This window comes from Copidosoma floridanum, unplaced genomic scaffold (genome assembly GCF_036245765.1).
Source record: "Copidosoma floridanum isolate Cflo_tuat_1 unplaced genomic scaffold, Cflo_Japanese_pri ptg000021l, whole genome shotgun sequence".
Lineage (NCBI taxonomy): Eukaryota > Metazoa > Arthropoda > Insecta > Hymenoptera > Encyrtidae > Copidosoma > Copidosoma floridanum.
The window spans coordinates 16,728,491-16,750,455 of NW_028321898.1; the positions used below are offsets into that span (position 1 = coordinate 16,728,491).

At 34.4% G+C, this 21,965-nt stretch overlaps 1 protein-coding gene across 1 annotated transcript; it reads right to left on the reverse strand.

Annotated features, from left to right (window-relative positions):
• Positions 1-2,861: 2,861 nt before the first annotated feature.
• LOC106638953 (salivary C-type lectin 2-like) lies at positions 2,862-19,230 on the reverse strand. Its single transcript, XM_089594554.1, has 4 exons — positions 18,862-19,230; positions 5,057-5,166; positions 3,927-4,162; positions 2,862-3,354 (listed from the first exon to the last, which is right to left on the reverse strand). The coding sequence occupies exons 1-4, from the start codon at positions 18,941-18,943 to the stop codon at positions 3,237-3,239; spliced, it is 546 nt and encodes a 181-aa protein (XP_089450680.1). The 5' UTR covers positions 18,944-19,230; the 3' UTR covers positions 2,862-3,236.
• Positions 19,231-21,965: the final 2,735 nt, after the last annotated feature.

Consider the following 21,965-nt stretch of genomic DNA (forward strand, 5'->3'; position numbering starts at 1 on the left):
CATAACCCTTTCATCTCTTATTCATGCTGTCCCCCTTTTCCTAAAATCAATCCTTTCCTCGAAACCGCTTTTGTCATCATCACACTAGCTCGTCATTTTTTCCTTTCCTGCACGCCCCCCCCCCCTGTCACCTCGACACCGTTCGCTTGCTCTACATTATCTCTCTCTCTCTCCATCGTCCAACCTTCCATCGACCTCAACTTCATCGACCACCACCCAACTTCACGATCTTTCTCGAGCACGTCACCAACCAACTTATCAGTCATCCCATCTGTCATACGAGTCATCATCGTTGATCTCGCATCTCTGTATGCACGTAGCATCATCTTAACATCGTCTTCGCTCCATCCATCTGCATTTAACCTTGTCACTACATATCGTACATATCATACATCTATTACACCTTATTCAGTGCACATTGTCATCCCGTCATCATCACTCCATATCTCGTCCCCTTCATTCCGATTCTCGTTCCGGAATCAGGGTCCCCACCCGAACACGCTACTCATAACAACCGTCATCGCAACTACCGCAGGTGGTAGTCAATTTCGACTTCCGGGCGTCGGCCCGCTTTCACCAGCTTCGCGCTGACTCGTGCGACCGTGCAGGGCCCGCCGGTTCGCAGAGGAGATCACTCCTCATTCACTCGCCTCGCATTCACACACTGGGAGTCGTTACCACCAGATCCTCCCGCACACACTTACACATTCACGCATCAACACAACACACGCTTATCACCATTCCAGTTGTCAGTGTTATTGTTAGTTTAATCTGTTCTTCAATTGTATGCACCCCAAGTTGATTTAATAAATCTGGGTTTTTTATGCCATAGGCTTTTTCCCATTAATTAGTTGTTCTTAATTGTGTTAACCTTCCTCTCCTTTTAATTTTGCTTAAATTTAATCACTATTTGTTTTTTTTGTATTATTTTTTTTAATTGAACTTAAACAAACCCTCTATACAGTACAAAGCCCCCCCCCCCTTATATCTATATCTCACTCTTTTGAATTTGGACCAGGCAATCCATGTTGGATCGGCTGTGTCTCCACGCAACAGGATCGATTGTACATGTATATTGAGACATTGTATCTCTAAACCTTCTAAGATTCAACCAAGTTTTTTTGTTTTCTTTTATTCTGAATCAGAATGCTAAGGGTGTAACCTCAAAAAATCACGCAAAAAAAAGTTATTAGCAGTTGGTATTAACTAATTACACAATTCAATATTTTTAGAAAAAAAATTTTTTTGCTCATGTCATCATCCCTCTTATTTGAAGCAAACAGGTTTTTCTCAAAATTTGTTAAAACTTCAGATGGTGGGTAAGAAATTCGCAGTGTTTAAAAATTTTCTATTTTTCTGATTTTACTTACTTGCTAGCCTACTTTGATGTGACTAAAAATATCCGAATTACACAATAAAAAACTATTGGATGTCATAGTTAAACAAATACTAAGCAAACAAGTAATGATTGATTCTTGAAAAAAAATATCACACATAAGAAAAATAATAACGTAGTCCATAATTCAAAAAAATATTACTTCAATGATTAAAATAACAAATTCCAAGCATAAGATTTTAATTTAAATATCTTGAAAGGAAGTTTTTACATTTGTACGCGTTTTCATTGATTGATCCTGATAAATTATAAATATTTTAACAAGTTTTTTTCTTTTTAAGAACCATTAATAATCATTACATGTTTGTTTAATATTTTTTAATCAGGACATCCAGTAGCTTATTCTTGTGCAATACAGATATTTTTAGTTACATCAAAGCAGGTTAGCAATCGAGTAAAATCAGAAAACAAGAGAATTTTCAAACGTTGTGAATTTTTTACACATCATCTGAAGTTCCAACGAATTTTTTGAGAGACCTTTTTCCTTTACACAGGAGAAATAATCCGCAAAAAAATTTTTTTTCAAAAATAATTAAATTTTAAAATTTGTTATTAAAAATTGTTAACAACTATTTTTGTGTGGTTTTTGGAGCTTCTAACCTCAAATTTCCAACTCAAGAGATAAAAATATGAACACTGAAAAAATCTTGATGGAGCCATAAAATTCAAAAGCTACAGGAACCCTGGCGCCTGGACTATTTTTTAAATAGTGAAATAAGGAAAGCATATTCATTTCAAGAACAATTGTTTTATTTAAAAAAACTTAAATGCACATCACTGATTCAGAATTACAGACATATCATGTAAAATCTGCACTTGTCTCTGCAGATTAAAATAACATTACATATTATTTTCAGTCGATAAGCGAAAATATCTTTCTGTAACATTGACGATTCTTTTTCATAACGTAGAATTAACGTGTGAGGGAAATTTGTATACAATGTTAAAATAATTGTAATAAATATACACCCTTCCAACAATACAATTAATAAATTTACTATTGTTACTTCATTATTACAAATATAATTACATTACGAACTATTATCTCTGTGTTACCGGAATATATAAATTACAGACTAGGTCGCAATAAGTGAATCTTATAAACAGCCCTGAAACAATATTACTTAGCGTATAATGTACAATAATTAACTAAACTATTCATTTACATTTTAGACTTTCTCACGCAGAGTATAATAATTTTAATGAGCTACTGATGTAATTTTTTTTATTTTTACTAAAATGAAGTAAATAGATCCAATAGATAGAAAATCCATGGAGGACATGTTTGAGTATTATTTAGTTTAACACGAAATCCAACTGTTGAAAATTTCTTTTACCCACAATGCTATCAGGATTTTCTCGTTTTTTCAAATTTTTTTTTTTCCTGCATCCATTGCCCTAAAAAATTTTGGATTCTAGACGATAATGTCGTGCAACAGTGGTTGAAAAAAAAATTCCACGAAAATCAGATTTCAAAAGCTATGACATAATCGGTACACGAAAAGGAATTCGCAGCGAAGCGGAAAAGCCGCACATTGAACTGTGATGAAGTACGTGAGCTACGAAGTGCGAATACTCTCTGTACTTTAGTTCAGTAAAAATAAGTACTTTACAAAAATGAAACGAGGATACCATCTTTCTTCCAAAGCGTAAGTTGAGTGTTTGATGAGGGATTGTACGGAAATGTCACTGAAAAATACCAAGTGAAGGTAAGTACATTTTTTACCTAAGCAAAAAAAGAAAGGAGCAAGGTGCCAGGAAGGTCGGGAGACAAGGAGATAGAAAGAGACAGAGATCACAAAAGAAGGTAGAAGTGAGAAAAAGCATCGGCAGACACGTGTCAGTGCACCTCACAGACGAAGTAAGTTTCAAAACTGCACGGGCTGTCGTTCCATTTAAGGCCTTTGCCATCTCGGTTCCACAACTCCAAGCAGTGCTCTTCTTCGTTATTTTCGTACCTATGTGATTGGGAAAAAGAATACAATTATTGTCTTGCTACATAACAACTCTTTAATAGCATAAAAGTCTTATGAATTTATTTTTTTGGTTTTGTTAGTAATACTAACATTAACGATCTTGAGATCCTGTTTTTGTTAAAGTATACAAATGATCGTGTAATGTTTAATAATCGTTTAGGTTGTTCCGTATAATTATTTAAATGACTTCATTTGGCGGGCTTAACTGCAACTTTTTTGTATTATTTTTACCTTTAATCAATGGATGGACTGATGTGCCCTTTAACAAATTTTTGCTGTAACTTTAGCAGAAAATGACTGTTTATTATTGAATTAAGTTGAAAAATCTAAATCTCCGTTAATAGTTTTTCAATTGACTGGGCCATGGATAAAATCTATTTTTTGTAAAATGATTCATGTATGTATCGAGAGAATGAGAGGGGTGTCATTTGTAATTATGATTTTTTCCTCAATGGTTTGTATACATGAACTTTCAATCGAAGAAAGAACAAAGCTAAATCAGACAAATAAAAAAAAAAAAAAAAAAAAAAAAAAAACCATAAAAGAAGCTGTACCGAAAATTGTTGGGCTCGCCAGTGTTCCAGTTTTCGAAGGTGACGGGCCGGCCATTGGCCATCCAAAAGAAGGTACCCTCCTCCGCTTGATCCGTACCCGACGTCCAGAAATGCTCGTGTCCCAGTCCAAAGTCCCTAATGTGCTTCTCAAGCTTGTCGTTCTCTTCCTGCGAATTTATGCTTGCCAGATGCATACCGTGGTAACGACAGTATTGCGATGCCCTATACCAGTTTGCCTGAAAAATCGTTTTTATTATCATTCATAGTATTATCATTATTGTTATTGTTATTGTTGTAAGTCAATATGTCCTTTCAGTATACCTACAGATAAATAAAAGTTTTCTGAACATTTTATGAGCATATATATTTGTCACTGACCGAAGAATTTTTAGCATCGGCTTATAATGATGTTGCAAAGAAGCTCGAAGATTAATATAATTCTTGCCAGGAGCAGCGGATAATGCAAGTAAGTACGGTGGGTATTAGGGTATTAGTACCTGTTCCTGAGATTTTGACATAAACATTCAATTGCACGCGTATTTATCAACTTATTATGCTACAGCTTACCTAGTATTCCTAAAAACTATGAAATAGCCAAGATTCTCATTTGTAATAATATACTACAACTTACATCTGCATAGCCACTATGTACTCGTCGTTATTCTTTTCACCTGATAATTAGTTCAATCTATAAACGTCATTAACTTTATTTAAAAAATTTTTATAAATAAATCCATACTTGTCAATCCACCAGCGACAACTAACATTTTTCTACGATCCGTTTTTTTCACGATTTTAAATGAATAAGTTTAAAAGTAGTTCTAAAAGAGTTGAAAGAGATAAATTTTTTGTAAAGTTGAAGAGAAAAAGAAACGAATTTAGCTTAGAAGATTTTGGAAAACAGCAAAGTACTTCTGCATAGTGATTTGACGTAGAAGATTGAGAGATGCTCTTTTTCAGACAGATATCAGTGGCAATCGCAAGAATACGGTTGTAAGTGAAAGCAAAGCCACACTTTTTTATTATTTTTAAAACGAAAACCAAATAGTGTCTCCTCATAACAAAAAAAAAAAAAAAAAAAAAAAAAAAAAAAAAAAAAAAAAAAAAAAAACTTGAAACACTCGTCTTACCTTAAAAAAAATTCCTAGATAGTATCGTTTCTCGCCAAGCTTCAAAAGTGGCATTGTCCACCTCATTGTTCCAGCACTCACGATCTCATCAGCGCAATTTGGACACTCATCTGCAACACAAGTCATCGATGGTAAAAATACAGGCTCATACCTTTGGATTATCAATTATTATTCACCTTTGGAAAATGAAAGCTTAATGAGAACATGAAACGTAAGCCACGTGAGTATAAAGCGGGAGAGATAAAGTAAATTATAATAGAAAGTCTTGCTTTCGGATTGAAAAGTGTATTGTATATTACACCTAACTAGTACGTTCGCTTTTATTGTACGTATCGGAAGACTTCAACTGCAATAAACTTTTTTTTTTACGTCCAAAGTTCGAAGATTTATCGCAATCCGATTCTTATGACTTTTTTTATTACCCTTTGCTCCGTGCTACGATCGTGCTCAAAATCTTTAAAAACCAATTTTCATAATAATAAAGTTTGAATGCAAAGTGTCATAAAATCGAGCAGTAATTATTTTTACGCGCCCATACATCGTGTTTAATAATAATATACACGAGTCAAAAACCTAATTTAACGAGCGTATCTCTCTGGGATATTCGCTTTACTTCGGGCCTTGTTGTTTCGGAATGAAAAAAAAAAAAAAAAAAGGAAAAGCCCGAAGCAGACGTGCATAAAAGCCAAAACCGGCTTGTTCCCTCTGCATTATTACTCATGCACTTTTTACTCGCTTGTTCGTACGGATTCACGGAAGGAAAAAAAATTATCCAGTGTACAATTAATCGAAAACTGCGCCAAGAGAGCACGAACATGCGTCATTTGCTCATATGGATACATATACATGTACCTTTATGTACAAGTTTACTCGAGGGCCAGTTCATTTTCTTTCAATGCAAGGCCTCTCGGGCGAATGCGATCGTCTTGCCTGTTCTACAGTAAATGTGGGGGACGAAAAGAAACGCCATGAGCTGATGCTCCACGAAATCCCCTCATGGAATCTACACTTGAAAAAGACTTTGTTTGTGAGAAAAGAAGACTACAAACTTGTTCTTATTTTTTTTTACTGCTTGTGTAAGCATGTTATTTCTTTTGAAATCCCTGAAAATCAAAAACGTAAAGGGAGACGCTAAATTTGTATTACTCAGACGTATGATCCTAATTAAGTACTCCGAGTTTGCATTGCGTTTGGCTCCGTCTGGAAAATCCGGTTTGTCCTGTCACGCATCCTTTATTATCATCTAAATGCAAGTGGCAAGGAGAGTGGCATTGAAAAGGAAAAATTTGTATTTTTCATTTGAATTGCAATCCCAACGAACCAACTTGATTTGAAATAAAGTTCGAACATGCGCTCACGGAGAAATCGATGGCTTTTTACAAGTTATAAATAAGCATTTCTTCGAGCATTAGTGAGGTCAAAAGTTGCAGTCCATTTAAGTTTGGTCGTAGGTTGTAAAACAAATAAAAATAATGAAGTATTCACTTCGAGCGTTTATCCTTACTCAAGTTTTTAACCTAAGCTTGATTCATCTTTGTGTATCGGCTCCAATAACATTTTTGTTTTTATGCTAGAGCTCAAATTAAAGCTTTAAAGGAAAAGGTGCTGAAAATAATATAACTAAAAGTGAACTGATATAATTTTACCTCAGAGGTGCTGGCAGACAGATTTTTAAAATTGTGTGGAATTGTACTGTTATTTGGTTATGCTTAGATCACTTGAAAATGTCATAATGAACGAATAGTCCAACTCAATCCCACGTAAAGTGACAATGAACGGATACCTTTGATTTGAATAAGTTAACCCAAGTTTTCCTCAAGTATTTTTATTTATTTTACGAAATTACTCATGGTAGGTTGCAAACTTTGCAGAATCTCAATCGAGCGTTTCTTATTAACCTCATGTGGCTGTATTTTAATGCATTATTCATTTTGCACTTTACAAGACTCTAATATTTTTGTGAAAAATTACAATCAAAGGATGTGTCCATTTTATGCAGGAACTAAAATTTTATGCTTAATGCATTACAATTAGAAGTGACAAGTCCTCAATCTGATTTTGTGTCATCACATTAGCCGCATTTATTATCCTTTGATATTTTTTATTCTCATGTTTGAATGATACTACTGATAATACTTCAAATTAAATTTTGGTACTTGTATAAAATTGACACATACTTTGACTAATTTGTCACAAAATTATGAGATCTCTGTGTAGTTAAAAATAAATATTGCAAAAAAAAAAAAAATACAGCCGCATCAGGTTTAAAAAAGCTTGATTATTATTCTTCAAAATTTGTAAATTTTTTTTTAATTGGTTTGGTATGTACTAAAAAATTCTAAGAGAAAACGTTTACTTGAAACAAACCAAAGAATATGAAAATTATTATTAAAAAAATATTGTTAAAAAATTTGTTTACAACAATTTCTTTGCTAGTCAGGCAGTAGTTGATCAGCGATCACTTCGTGAGGTTAATTGAAAATACTCAGGAAATCTTGAATGTACTTATTCAAATCAGGTGTACATCGTATTTTCACACGTAAACTTATGTAGACCATGGGTAGCATAGCAAGAAGCTCACAATTTAAAGTTCATGATTAAACAAAACATATTTTCACTGCTCTAAAAGTGATAGGTTCTTTAAGTAGATGATTAATCAAAATTTTTAAGCACTGCAGACTTTCCAAAAGTTTTTTAATAATCAAGATATACACGGTTGAAAATTGCAAAATTCAAATAATTCAAAAGTTTGCGAATTTTTTTAATAAAAAAATATGGCATTTAGAAAATAATTCCAAAAGGCCTTATTTGTTTCAAATGCACTAAGGAATACAAATTAATTTTTTTTTTACCAAATTGATATGGTTTTTTAATTTGTTGATAAAAATTAGTAGCCCTAACTATAGATGTGCAAAATTCTTGCCCCAAAAGATCAAATACAATAAGATTTATAGATGTGCAAATTTTACAACAATGCACCATCGAAAATCGTGTTTAGTAGCTACGATAATGTGAGAAAAATCTGGGTAAAATCATATCAATTGAATAGTTCACGGGAACCCTCCTAGTATGGTAGAATTAGCTAAAAATCATAACGATATTCCCAAAATTCTGACTATCTTGAAAAAAAATAGGGTAGTAGTTTCAATGTATTATAACAAATTGAAATAGAATCGAACAAGTAAAAATATCAGCAAGAGCCCTCAAAAAAATGGCAAAAATGTCCAAAACATGTTTTCGCGTCAAGAAGAAAGCCAAAAAATCGTACATAAAAAAGTGTCAAAAAACCAGCTCGGTATTGTTTTTTGTTTTTGCACAACAATTTTGCAATTTAGGTATCTCCGAAAAATATCGAAATTTTGAAAATGTTGCTAAAGGTTAAAAAACCAATTCCACAAATTGCTGATTTTTTAACGTATAGTAGATCATTATAAACAGATTGAATATCTTCGCGAATTTCCCAGTTTTTGGATTTAAATTTTGTAGGATGATAGTATTTGGCAAGACGCTTCTCCCAAAAAAAAAAAAATTGAAATCCGTTAATCCGTTCCTAAGATATAGCTAGTCAAAGTCAACTCAAGTTTAACAATAAACAATAGCAGCTATCCAACTGATTTTAGAACGAATGCCCTCGTTTTGTCCAGTACTTTACTAATTAACATTAGGCATGCTGAAATATATTATTATTTAACGATAAATGCGCAATTCAGTTGATCCTATTGCGAAAAAAATTGCTGCGAGGTGGTGGTGGGGGGCGACCATCAGACCTTGCTTCAAAAATGAACCAGCAATCTTAAAACGAACGCGCGCTTCAAAATTGACAAAATCTCGGCTTCTAATGAACGGATTTGAACGTTTTTTTTTTTTAATCTGGGGTAGCATTCAACAACAAGTTCAACTGTGATATTTGTATTTGCGTAATATATTAACAATATGCCTTAATTAATTAACAATTATAAATGAGCTGGAAATTTAGCGTTTTACGCCGGATAGAAAATTTTTTTTTCCTCAAACAACATTAATAATCTTTATAAATTATAAAAACCAAACAGTAAAATGTTTAGAAAGTGTTGTAATAAATTGTTTAACCATTTTTATTGCAAAAAAACATTTTTTTTTGGGATACAATTTTTTATTCAATTGGACAAACATTTATAGAACAATACAAGAACTACACAAAAAAATAGGGGAAAAAATAATGGAAAATCTTATGTTGGGTTGTGATTTACTTTTATTTTCATTCCTTTTTATTTGATGAATTCGCACATATTGCATAATACGCATGGTACAAAAAAATACATATTCATATTTGAAAAACGAACTAATCTTAACGAATTATTCCTTCATATCTTCTCCATCATCATATACATCTTCATCTGTAATATGCCAGATATTCGATGAGTCTTCTGTGGAAATCACAAGTTCTTCGTATGGATCATCATCATCATCATCATCCTCGTCTGAATCGTCTTGATAGCGTTTTTCAGACGTTCAGACTGAAGTGGTCCCCAGTGTACACAGAGTAAGAAAACCGTTATAATAGTAGTTTTACGTGTAGTAGTGTTAGAGGACGACTGCATAAGGAGCAGAGAGAAAAAAGGCGGGCAAATAAGTTTGATTTAAAAATCAAGTATACAAAAAATGAAACCATTACAAAGACATAGAAGAATAAAAATTTAAATCAATTAATTTCTTTTGTTTGAAAATAAAAAGAAAAATTGTACATTTTTCACTATATTGTTTATACCGAGCGTAGCACAACTTTTGGGGTGGGAGCATATCGCAATTCTGGTTTCTACCAACATTTCGGAGGTATTCCCGTAAAAATTTGAGCTCCGACTCAAAATGGCTAAGCCAATACAGATGCTTACTGGTCTAATAACTCGCATTCTGTACAGTATTTAGAGCTGATGTTTTAGTATAAGACAGATATCATATCCCTTATCATACACACTAAATTTCAGCTTCATCGGTCTTAAACTTTTCGCGAACCACAGCAAAAATCAAAGAAAGGTCCTTCCGAACAATGGCCAGAAAAAAGTTGTTAGCCAACATTGGTTCATTTTTCAAACGTCTTTTGCTTTGTCTATATTTACTCTACAAGTACCTAAAATGCCATTCATTTTAACTAATTAAAAGTATCGTAAAAATTTATTTTAAAAAATGGCTTTTTGCTCTTCGGTTAGTGGAATCGGCGGCTCAACAGGCCGCCGCTGGAGGCCTCGCTCACTTTCCGCATGCATGTTTTCCTCATGCGCGTTCGAAACGAAATGTGCTTTTTTTGCAATCAATTTTTAAGATACTTCTAAGTAGTGAAAATGAATGGCATTTTAGGTACTTGTAAAGTAAATATAGACAAAGCAAAAGACGTTTGAAAAATGTACCTTTTTTTATGGTCCTTTTTCGCAAGGACCTTTTTTTTAATTTTTGCTGCTTTTCGCGAAAAGTTTAAAATCGATGAAGCTTAAATTTAGTGTGTAGTGTGCGTGTATAAGAGCTATTATATCTGTCTTGTGTTAAAATTTCAGCTCTAAATATTGTATGGAATGCGAGTTATTGAATTTGGAAAAAATGGCTCAAAATAGCAATTTTGTGCGATTTGCGAAAAAATGGCTGAACCGATCTGAACTCAACATGGCTTATTTTATTCGTCTTGAAATTGCACATCTTTTTCACACAGCTTTTTTTTATTTACGATGAGTCGGTTTTCTTCTAGACGTAAAAAACATGTTTTGGACATTTTTTACATTTTTGGGGGGGCTCTTGCTGGCATTTCTACTTGTTAAATTCTATTTCAATTTATTATAATACATTAAAACTACTACCCTATTTTTTTTCGAGATAGTCAGAATTTTCTGGGCCAAAAAACTAATTCTACCATACTATCCTGGCTCCTACACTAGATATGCAGTAACGCACATGAGTACCCAAGATCATTAATTAGGAGAAGCAAATAAAGCTCAGGTACTCACCCGCACGTTATGGATATAAATAAAAATTTTACATGCACGCTCGTGCATCGCCTATACTTACTAATTTTGTTTGCGCAACATATGGTAATTTCTACACGGGCTCCCCAAACTAAGTAAACCCAAACCTACGTATAGAAGTTTTCCCCTGTTATGATCTGCATGTGACAACCCCGATTATAATTTAAAAACAGCTTTTTGATCCAGTCTATATATGTGAGATACTGTATTAAGTAAAAAATCTGATCATGTTCATTTCTTGGATGTGAAGATTAGAAAACCAATTATAAGAATATAATGTATAAATCTGGAAAAAAATCGAATATTACAATCTTACGAGGAAAAAATTGATAAAATTATGATAAACTGGTTTTCTTTATTTTCAATGAAAAATGGAAATATTCGATGGTCATTCTCATTAAAAATATGGAACCTCTAAATAATTCATTTCTGATAATTCTCCTTATTTTTATTGAAACCGTCTACTCAGCTTATAGTTTTTCTAATTTCATGAAAATGTGGTCTTAACTTTATTGCTGATATTACGAAGATCTAAAAAACAGACACTTAGAGCATGTTTTCGAGTCTGATGATAATGGCCCAAAGCTATTTTTTAAACATTTTTTTCTACGACAAGGATTGTTCTGTAAGATTAAAAGTATATGCATTCAAATAAGCAGATTGAAACAGTTATCAGAAATTATTGTCTTACAACAGGAGTATCTAGACGTGAAAGCAAAGAAAGAAAAAGAGAAGGGGGAATTAAAAAACTTTGATTGCTGGTGGTATACACATTCTGCTGCGGAGTAATTGTGTTGATAAAGTGATCCAATAGTATAATATTTCTCATATAACCGAGTCTACGAATTATTTTTCGTTTTATTGGGTGTATTTGTTACTAAGTACGTACACGTTGATATTGAAATATTTATAAGTAGAATAAACAGCTGCTGGAGGTAAATATTTGATTTCTCACTTAAGAATAATTACCCTTGTATTTATTAGACAAGCATGAAAAGAAGATTGTTTAAGACAATTTTTGGTAAGAAATTTATAACAGTGGATAGAAATGTCTAGGAAAAGGTTCTCTTTACTTTTGACCAGAAAGTATTTAAAATGAAAGGTTTCATACATGAAAGTCCAAATTTTTTATTTTCTCATAAGAGACAAACCAGCTTATCGACTAGCTAACTGTACTTCCTTTTATTCAGGAACACTTTACCAACGTATGTTTGTTTTATAACAAACCATATATCTCAAATTATCAAAACTTAACCAGGATCCCCTGATGTCTGGAAAACTAATAACTTCCCATCCGTTTTATAATATCTTTCAACAACAAAAAGACATTACTTTGGTGAGATTTAAAAGTTTAGAGGTAAAGAAAGTTTTTCTTCATTTCGTCTGTACTATTCCTATTAAAAGTTTCTATTGTACAGTCCAGAAATAAGCAAAGAGTGTTAACACTGTAATCAATATTAAATGAATTTTATTTGAATTCTTTTTTTCTGATTAAACCACTGCAACTTGAGATGGATCATACCTTAAATTTGTACTCAATGAAGCGTCCAGTCGATTTAACTGTTCTGAATTCCCTATTATACTGTTATCAGTGAATGAAAATTTTTTAAAAATTTTCAAGAATCTTATTTCTTCAATAGCTAGTGTAATTATGTGTGTGCGATTCGTGATAGCTCGACTTTCGTAAGCTAATATTTTTTTTACATCGGTAAACTTGAAATAGGACGATAAACCGTTAGTTTGTATTTGAATAATAACTTTGGAAAATCTATGGTTACCAACATTATTTATAAAAAAACACTGTATGATGAATATTTTAAAAACTCATACTTATTTCTGATAACTAATTTTCACCGTTTGGTGATTGAATTTTTGAAAAGACTAAACCATCTTGAAATGTAAAGCAGCAAATGATATAAAATTGTACAATAAAGGTGAGCGGATGGTAAAAAATGTCCCAAGTAGAATGTGTATTACGATGATGATATGCCATTTGAGTAACCATATTTTTTACTTCCGCCCATGGTACGTACACGGTTTTATACGTACGCCGTGTAGCAAATAGGAAGCGGAAATTTCTGCTTCAGTAGTTTCAAATTTTCTTAGTCTAGTCCGCAAATTTTTTTTCCAATAAACACTGTGTTTATTCCGAACCATCATTTTTTATAAATTTTAAGGGTCCCCTCGTTAGATAGTTCTAAAATATATATTCCGTTCACACTTAGATATCAGTAACATTATCCCAAAGTCTTTTATCAAAATTTGTTTCATAGAAATTGGACATTCACTGTTAGCAATTTCAATACGATTCCACTCGGACGTCATCAATTCTGTACAATATAATTTACAATACAAATAAGGCTAATCACTATTGGTGGTAAACTTCGTTTTTTTTTTTTTTTTTTTTTTTTTGAGAAGCGCTCGTGTGTCAAGGCCCTAAGATGTTCGATGAGATAAAATCCTTATGAGGCATTAGACGCGTGATTATTCAATGAGGATGAAAATCTTACTACAATATATACATAGTATGTATACTTAATTAGTGAACTCCCAGGTCTTGATTCCATAAAACGACAAGAAAATCTACGGAACATTGCCAAAGTCTGTAGCGAAGTCCGGTGCGAGTATTTGGTATCTTACGGAAGAAAGATTTCCCGGTAGCTGCCCATACGACTGCCCAGGAATCTAAGCAAACTGCCTTTGCCGTATAAAGAGAGGAGTTGTGTCATATCTTTCTCATTGATTCCAGACCAACGACACGTGAGCATATCTGTATACGTGGCTTTACTTACTCGCTCGGGAAAGCAAAACGACGTAGAAAGTACTGTGTTCGCAAAATGTGACTCACAATTAGTATCTCCCCACACATGTAACGTGCTCGAGAGAAACGATACTTGCGGTCAATCTCATCGTTGAATTAAGCATTACTGTGAACGCACCTGTACGAGCCCAAAGCAAACAAAACTCAAATGATTTTCAAGCCACGGTAAAGTAGTACTTTTCGCGAATAATGTTCCCATTTATTCATTGGTGTCTTTGGGGTGGCAATAAACGAGTGTTATTTCGGTAATAAGGAAGATCATTAGTACGCGTTTTAATTTTTAACAAATTGTAATGTAACAGTCATTCACTGGCAGACGTCACGAGCGGAGTTGTTCATCGCAAGGCTGGGAACCCCAGTAATCGACGACCCTATATTACCCTATTGACTCTAAACATTCAACCAGGAATCACCGATCCTCTCCAACGTCTGCGCTTAGCAAACCTAAACAGCTATAAAGGAAAAATAAAACGTAAAAACTCGTAAGACGGCCAATTGGAATAAAAACTTCGAATGCTTCAAATGTTTAGAATTTTTGGCGTCAAGAAACTGACGCAGAACATTTATCGAGATTAAGGCAGCATAAAAATCGATAAATAAAAAATTTTTTAAGTGAGGAATCAGCTTTTCATTGTAACCCTTATAGTAATCTCATGAATCTTCCAGATTTTTAAAGAGGTCGAAAATTTTGGTATTTGTATTTTCGTGGCGATAAAAAATGTAGAGATTAAGCTCCAGGACTTTGTTGCTCTGGTAATAAAGTTTGGTATTTGCATTTATTATAACGTGAGAAAGTGCAAATCAACGGCCTTTTAGGGACGAAAACTGTTTTACGGCGTAAGGAATGCACGGTACTTTTCAGCATCGTTACATTTTTTAAATTTGTCTCACAATTTATTATTTGACCAAAACTGCGTGGATTCCAAACTAAAATTTTTTTAACTGGAATTACGTGTCAACATACTACGGTGCTCCACTCAGTGAATCTTGGGCGAAGCGGAGACGGGGGACCGCTAGTACATGCATACATGTAAACACAAAAAATCGAAATACTCGCGCTGTCGTATCCACACACTGTTAGCACCCGAGTAGTTTGGCCTCCGAAACTATGCGACGTAACGCTGTAGAATCCACCAGCATCCAAAGAAGATTGCCTCATGCACTTTTCTTGTTTTTCCTTTCAATCTACGCTAATCGCAAGGCACGAGGCATATCTATAAATTTATTGCTCCCGGCAACACGACTGTCGAGACGAATCTTGCTTTCAGTTGCACGTGCACGCGTTCACAGAGACTCTGCTTTCGAACCACCTCAAATTCATCCCGTAACACAAGATTTCACAACCTATGCTTATGCGTGTGCATACGTATACTCCTGTGCGTGAGTGCGTGGATAAATCAGCCCAAATTGCAGGGTACGCTGTTTAGAGTAGAAATACGTGGATACACGGGTTCGTCGAGTGGTGCATTATCTACAGATCCTTTTTTTTCTCTTCTTCTTTCAGTGATCTACGTAACAATTTTTTTGATTGATCTTTGAAGAAGAAGAACGTCAGAGAGCCGTCGAAGGATTCCTGTACGTCGATCTACCGATTTTGAAAGGTGCTCGTGGACAAAAAAAAACAACGTACACTCGGTTTTGACTCGAGAGAGATACATTTGAAATTCGTGGCGAACTGGCCATTTTATAATTCTAGAATTTCAAGTGTGTACATAATGATGAACTTGAAAAATTTGGGATCGAGAGATTTTTGTGAAGGAAAAACCCGGACGAAGACTTGCGGGTTCGCAGTGTCGAAATCAGTCGAAATTTCGATGAACGTTAAATAAAACGCCTAGGATGAAAATTTTGTGGTCCAAGCAACTATGGTAAATGGAATATTCGATTGAAATACCGCTTCGGGTTGTTATTAGGCATTGAACGTTAGATTTAACAATTTAACGAAGCACTCGGGCATCGAATGCAGGAGGATGAAAGATTTTCCAAACGTATTTCAAAATACGTGCGCGGTGCCATTACCATTTTTATACGTACATTGGCACGGTGATATTATATACAAGAGTAAAATTGGAAACCACGAAATTACATGAGTCGCGTGTCCAATGGTACATTATACTTTAATCACGTGCATCAAAATGTAATATAGTGGGTGCGTATCAATGTGGAAGGAGCCAATGAAATAGTAGTTTTCGTACCTGGTGGCGCACGTCTCCCGAGACCCCTTGTGCTTGCCCTGGATGCGCACCAGGTGCGAGCCCTATTTTTCCTACTGAGTGCACACTAAACGTCCAAAGGTGAAAAAAAAAAAAAAACGCCCAAAGCAGGAAAAATAAAATTACCCACATAAATATAAGCCTCAAAATGGTAAATTCGTGGACTTACATGTAAGCTCGGTTTCAACGCTTTGCAGCTTGACATTGTCATCGAACGTGAATTTGAAGGGGCTGTCGCGTTGACGCTGCTGGTTCGAATCGAGCTGGCGCTTCTTTGCGCTTCTCACCGCATCGTGCAGGTGTTTCGTTGTGACTTTTTGTTTGTAAATTTTGTTGTTGTTGTTGTTTTTTTTTTCACGTTTCATGCGTTACAGTGGAGGTACAGAGGAAGCAGATTTTGCAAGCAAAGCAGAAAGCACACCGGAAACAGACAGAAAAGGAGAGACAGATCAGATATATCGTATTACATAATGATCTATGAACAGTGGTTGCATGCACCATGTGTTAGTAATGAACTTTTTCTTTTATCTATCTACAAATTGAATTCTCTGTTACTCGATTATTAAAATGTTTCATTGATACTCGTGACGTTACAAATGATGTAAATAAGGTACAAGCTATGTACATATACTTTTTTGACACGTTGCGATTGAAGCAATAAATTAAAATGAGTTCAAGTGCATGGGTCACGCAATTGACGCTCAAATTGAAAAAACCCATAAACATTGTATCTATACATTGAGCAAAAAACGAAAAGGAAACAAGTGACGGTGAAACACCGAGTTGTATAGGATTACATTATAATTATATACACGAAGGTATACCGTGATTAAGAAGGCGTGGTAAATATACGTTCGAGTAAAAGTAGAAAAAAAATAACGTGGTGACACGTAAGTATATACAAATGTCGATGATTTTTCTACTGGAAGAAAATGGAAATGATCCACTCCACGCGGCCGATGACTTCGTAATGTCATTCTATTAAAATCAGAGTGAAAGTTTTGCCGGTCAACTTTTACTGTGTGATCCAGCTGAGTGTGTGTGTGTGCGCGCGTACGCGTAGACTTGATGCTTCTGTGTTTGTTTACATGCGGGAACAATTTTTTCCTTCTGTTCCTCTCTTTGTACACGGGGATCTACATTTGCACGTTTCGTATGTTTTGCCCGGTTGACGTACAGCTAGGAAAGCTTATACTGATCGAAACTGCACTGCATTGAAAGTTTATAAGGTATTTCGAAATTTCGTTTGGTAAAATTGTTTTTCAATGAAAACTTTACAATAACTTTTGTTGAACTGAAAATTTTTAACGCCGGTCTTATCCTCGAAAATGTTTCTCGGCATTTGTGTACAAGGATAGGATATTTTTATCGAGATTATTTCGGTTTTATAATGCAAGTAGGGCAAGCGCGTGTAGTACTTATGCGATTGGAAAATGTTACGAGATTATTACGAAAAATCTAGTGGATCGTTGTTAAGAAAAAATTATGTAAATTTTTGCGTGTGTGTGTGTGTGTGCACATGTGTGTATTAATGAGTTTACGATAAACAGGTTGATTTAATATCCGTATCCTGGCTGTTCAATTATTTTCTAACAAATTTTTAAAAACTTTTGTTTTCAGAACACACACATCTTGTAGATTTAGGACAGTGAAAAATTCATTAGGTTAGCAAAAAATGGAGAAACAAGCTAATGTTCCGTTACTAATTAGAATGTCACAATTTAAAAATTCTACTTTTAGCGTACATCAACCCAATATGTTAATTTTCAAGTGTTTTTCAATGCTTCGCTATCCAAAATTTATTGATGTGATCAAAAATTTTAAACACCTGGGTGGGACCAAAACAATCGATTCTTGGGCTGTTGGATCGGACCGTTTCGTATTTCGCGAAATTCGAATGTACGGATGAAATCTTTTCGTCTCTAGATTTGAATTTAACCAATAAATCATCACTGTGTCATCGTGAATCCAGCCTTAAAATATGAGCGTGACCTTGGGTGGCTGGGTACAGTTTCAAAATAATAATACTGTGGGTGTACTGAAAAAGTGTTACTAATTGATGAGTAAATATTTTAAATGTGTTGGCGATGTGAGCTGTTATTTATTGAAGTTTCAGAATTATTATCGTCATGGTTTTCTCTTTTTTTTTTTCCTGTCATTGGAGAATACATAGTTATAATGCAGTTTTAAATTTTAAAAGTGTACGTTTGAGTTTACATAACTTTTTTATGATGTGTCAATAGAGTTGGACCTCAAAGTTTTCGGATGATGTATCTTAAGCAACATCTACAAAAACGTGTGAAATTTCTCAACACTGAAATTCGAGATTTTGATTTTCACTTTTCGTAAAACGGCCTACTATAAATATTTACACACATCTACAAATATAGACGAAAAATTACAATTTACAAAAGAAAAATAAAAAATCTGAACATGAAAGTATTAAAAATCCATGAAAAAATGTACTATTCTTGGACTTTGTTAATCAACGTGGTTCATTTAAATATTTTTTTCGGTCAACCTGCATCGTATGAAATTCAATGTAAACCAAAAATAAGAGACTCTACGACTTGGGTCCCCAATAAGTGTAATGCTAATCTTCAAATACACAGTATAGAAAAAAATACAAAGTTAAAAAAATACACCAGTTGCACCTACAGTTACATGAGCACCAAACACCAGTTTTAGTTTTTTCAGTTCATGTATTACGATGTTTTTTTAATTTTTTTTATTTTTCTCATTCAAGGTTTTGACCACGTGATAGGATGCAGTGGATCTTACCGTTCAATCTTCCAGGCACAGCTTCAATGGATCCTGCAAAGCTCGTCAGAACAAGCAGCCCCAGGAAATTCAGCACCAACATGTTTTTTCACTCGGTTAAGTTTTTCTTTCGGGGTATTGCTTTTTTTAAATAAAACAAACACACATTGAAGTAGCAGTTTGTTCACCGTCAGGGGAGGCAGGGTTGACTGTTAACAGGATTTAACAACAATGTCACTCAATGTTTAACAAAAATACTTTGGTAGAGTTGTAACGGGAGACCAGGCGAGCTTTGACGTTAAAACAAAAAATAATAATATAAAAAAAACAAGGATGGAATTTATGAAAGTGCAAATTGACACTCGTATCACTTTTATATGCGCCTCGGGACTCGCGTTTTTTTAACTTTCGACATCCGCTCGGCCGAGTGTATATCCCTCATTAGCGCTTGATGCGGTGGAAAAAAAAAAAAACTGCCGGAAACACTACTTTTGAATCGACGATCGATTTCTTTTATTGAGAGAAAAATTACCGACCGGTACCGATTCCCGAGCAAATCGTGGAAGAAAAACGGTGCACTGCGAGGCCAAAAAACGTAAAAAAATCGATGAAAGTGGGAGATAAGTCAAAGGACCGAAGGTCCAGACGCACCTCTCGAATTTCTAGGCGAGCTCCTTTAAACAACGCTGACTTTGAAGGCACGCATAAGTATAAATTATACGGATATGTACACATACAGGGACGTTCGAGGGCCGCGACGGCCAACGGGAGAATGTCTATCGCGGTCGTCCAGCAGCGAAACTCTCCCGGCGGTGCTCCCGCGCGGCAAAAGGACCGAGAGTGAGATGAAGGAGGTGGAGGAGGAGGCGTAGTGTACACAGCATTTCTCTTTCACCTCTGTGAGTCCAGCAGCTGTATACATGTTTATACGTAGACGCACGAAAGAGCCGGAGCTGCCGATGCCTGGTGTTGCGTCCTCCTTCGTCAAGTATATCTTGCATGCGTGTGTACAAGTATTGCTGACCACAGGGGTATAAGGTTGCAAAAATAAAGAAAAAGAAGCAAGAGAGGATCCTGTGGGAGTGGTGATGTGCCATCGTTATTACACCTTCTGCGGTCTCGAGTATACCTCCCGGCGTCTTTGTTGATGTCAAAAGCGCTGTACCAAGGTTTTTGCTGTTTGTGCTGCCTATCATTTGTATCCGTCGATCGATCGATGATTAAATACAGAGATACCGAATTTACAATCTATGATGATGCATACGACACACTCTAATTTTTTTTAATTTTTTTTTTTTTTTTTTAAATACAATTTAGTCAAATTTACAAATAATCAACAATATTGTATCATATCGCTGATTTTTGTATACAAAAAAAAAATTATTATTTTATTTTGTTAATTTATTGAGGTTAAAGTAAAGATTTTTACTAATTTCTTATCTGTTCATGCAGCGATTTATTCGGAGTAGTCGACTTGGACCTTAGACGATAAAATGACTCAATTCTGTAGCCGAGTTGGGTCCAGGTCATTTAATGTCCGAGTCGAATTAGGCTCGGGCACTCTCGAGTAATGAATTTCTTAATCAACTACAAAGTAATATACCATCACATTGTAATGACAAACAATATTTTCTTATACGTGTCATTTCCCAGAAAGTTTCATTTTTAGCGATTTACAGCACCTATGCCTTGACTATTTAATTTCTTTACTATGTACCATCTGAAAGTCTGAGGTGTCAAGCTCCTTTTCTTACAGCTTAAGATAGTAAAAAAAATTTTTTTAAACCCAAGACTTTTTAGTCGTGAGCAAAACTTTCAATTTGCCCCAGTGGTTGCGTTTCAGGCACCTAGAACAATTCGTACTCCGGGGTTTAATAAAAACGCTGTCAATATTTTTGTAGCCATAAATTCGAATGTAGCTAGTCTCAGTGTCGGTGCGACTACAGAGCATTTATCCCGGTAAATAAGTAGTTATTATCGTTTGTACCTTATCTCGGTGGTTTTTCAAACTATCGACTACATACGTAACGTACAAAAGCGCCTGATAAACAGATTTGCTAAACTAAAAGTAATTGCAAAATTTGAGGAAATAGAATTGACAAAAAAGTACCATCATCTATTTATAGTTATGACGAGTTATCATTATCGATATACTTGATTATGGTGTTTTTTTAAAACTCCGTTGAAATTAACATGGGTTTTCAAACAAATGACAGTAGAGCCAGAGTTACAGGTTTTCAGCTAGTGTTAACCTTAGATAATGGAAGAAAAACTAATGAAAATTCCAAACATTAAATTTCGAAAATCTTATTTTAAGTCTCAAAATATCACAGTTTTAGTAAAATAATAAATGTGTATGCTTCAATGACTTGGTTGGCAATAATTATCTACTTCTACTGTCACTCGTCGATGTTACCTTCAACCGTCTACACTTCTTTTGCTGCTGACTTTGTTAGTTAAAAAGGTCAACTGTTGGCAAAATTAGACATCTTTACATTCAGGTATCGTAAAAACTTGAGTGACAGTTTGGAGTGTTAAGTGTTCGATGTCGACCTGTTGACCACGATAATTCCAAAAATTAAATATCAAGAAGTTATTCAATATCCTACTAAATATAATTGGAACAACTGATCCAAGTTAAACTATCAAAATTGATTTCTAAATTACAATGTTCCTCTTTTGCATCAATAATTTTACGTGTTAAGACGGCCAGTACCTTACTTTCTAGTTTATGGGTCTTCGAGCTCATAAAATTATGATTGTACTTACTACTGCACTAAAATTTATTGGTGAAATATTATTAAGAAAGTTTAAAATACTCTCTGAAACGTTTTGTGCTTCATACGTTTGATGAAAAGTTTTAAAACTTTTAAGTTTTTGTCATCCGTTGTTTAAAATAAATTTTTTTAGGTAAACCCTCGAAATGGGGCCTTATTTTTCTCACAATGTCACATACTTACTGTAAGAGAAAAAATCATAAACACGGGTGTCACCTCTACACTGAAACGCGTGTTCACGATTTTTCCCTCACCTACGACATTGCAAGAAAAATATTTCCAAAATAAGCAAAATAAAGGTATACCCAAGAAAAAATTTTCATTAAAAAACAGGGGTCAAGAACTGGA

What these genes read in the sequence shown, in the direction of transcription:
- LOC106638953 (XM_089594554.1), bottom strand. Translation starts at nt 18,943, where the DNA reads ATGTTGGTGCTGAATTTCCTGGGGCTGCTTGTTCTGACGAGCTTTGCA. An exon ending in TGTGCCTGGAAGATTGAACG is followed by an intron (nt 5,167 to 18,861) that starts GTAAGATCCACT and finishes CTTGTGTTGCAG; the next exon opens with ATGAGTGTCCAAATTGCGCT. An exon ending in GGCGAGCCCAACAATTTTCG is followed by an intron (nt 3,355 to 3,926) that starts GTACAGCTTCTT and finishes CCAATCACATAG; the next exon opens with GTACGAAAATAACGAAGAAG.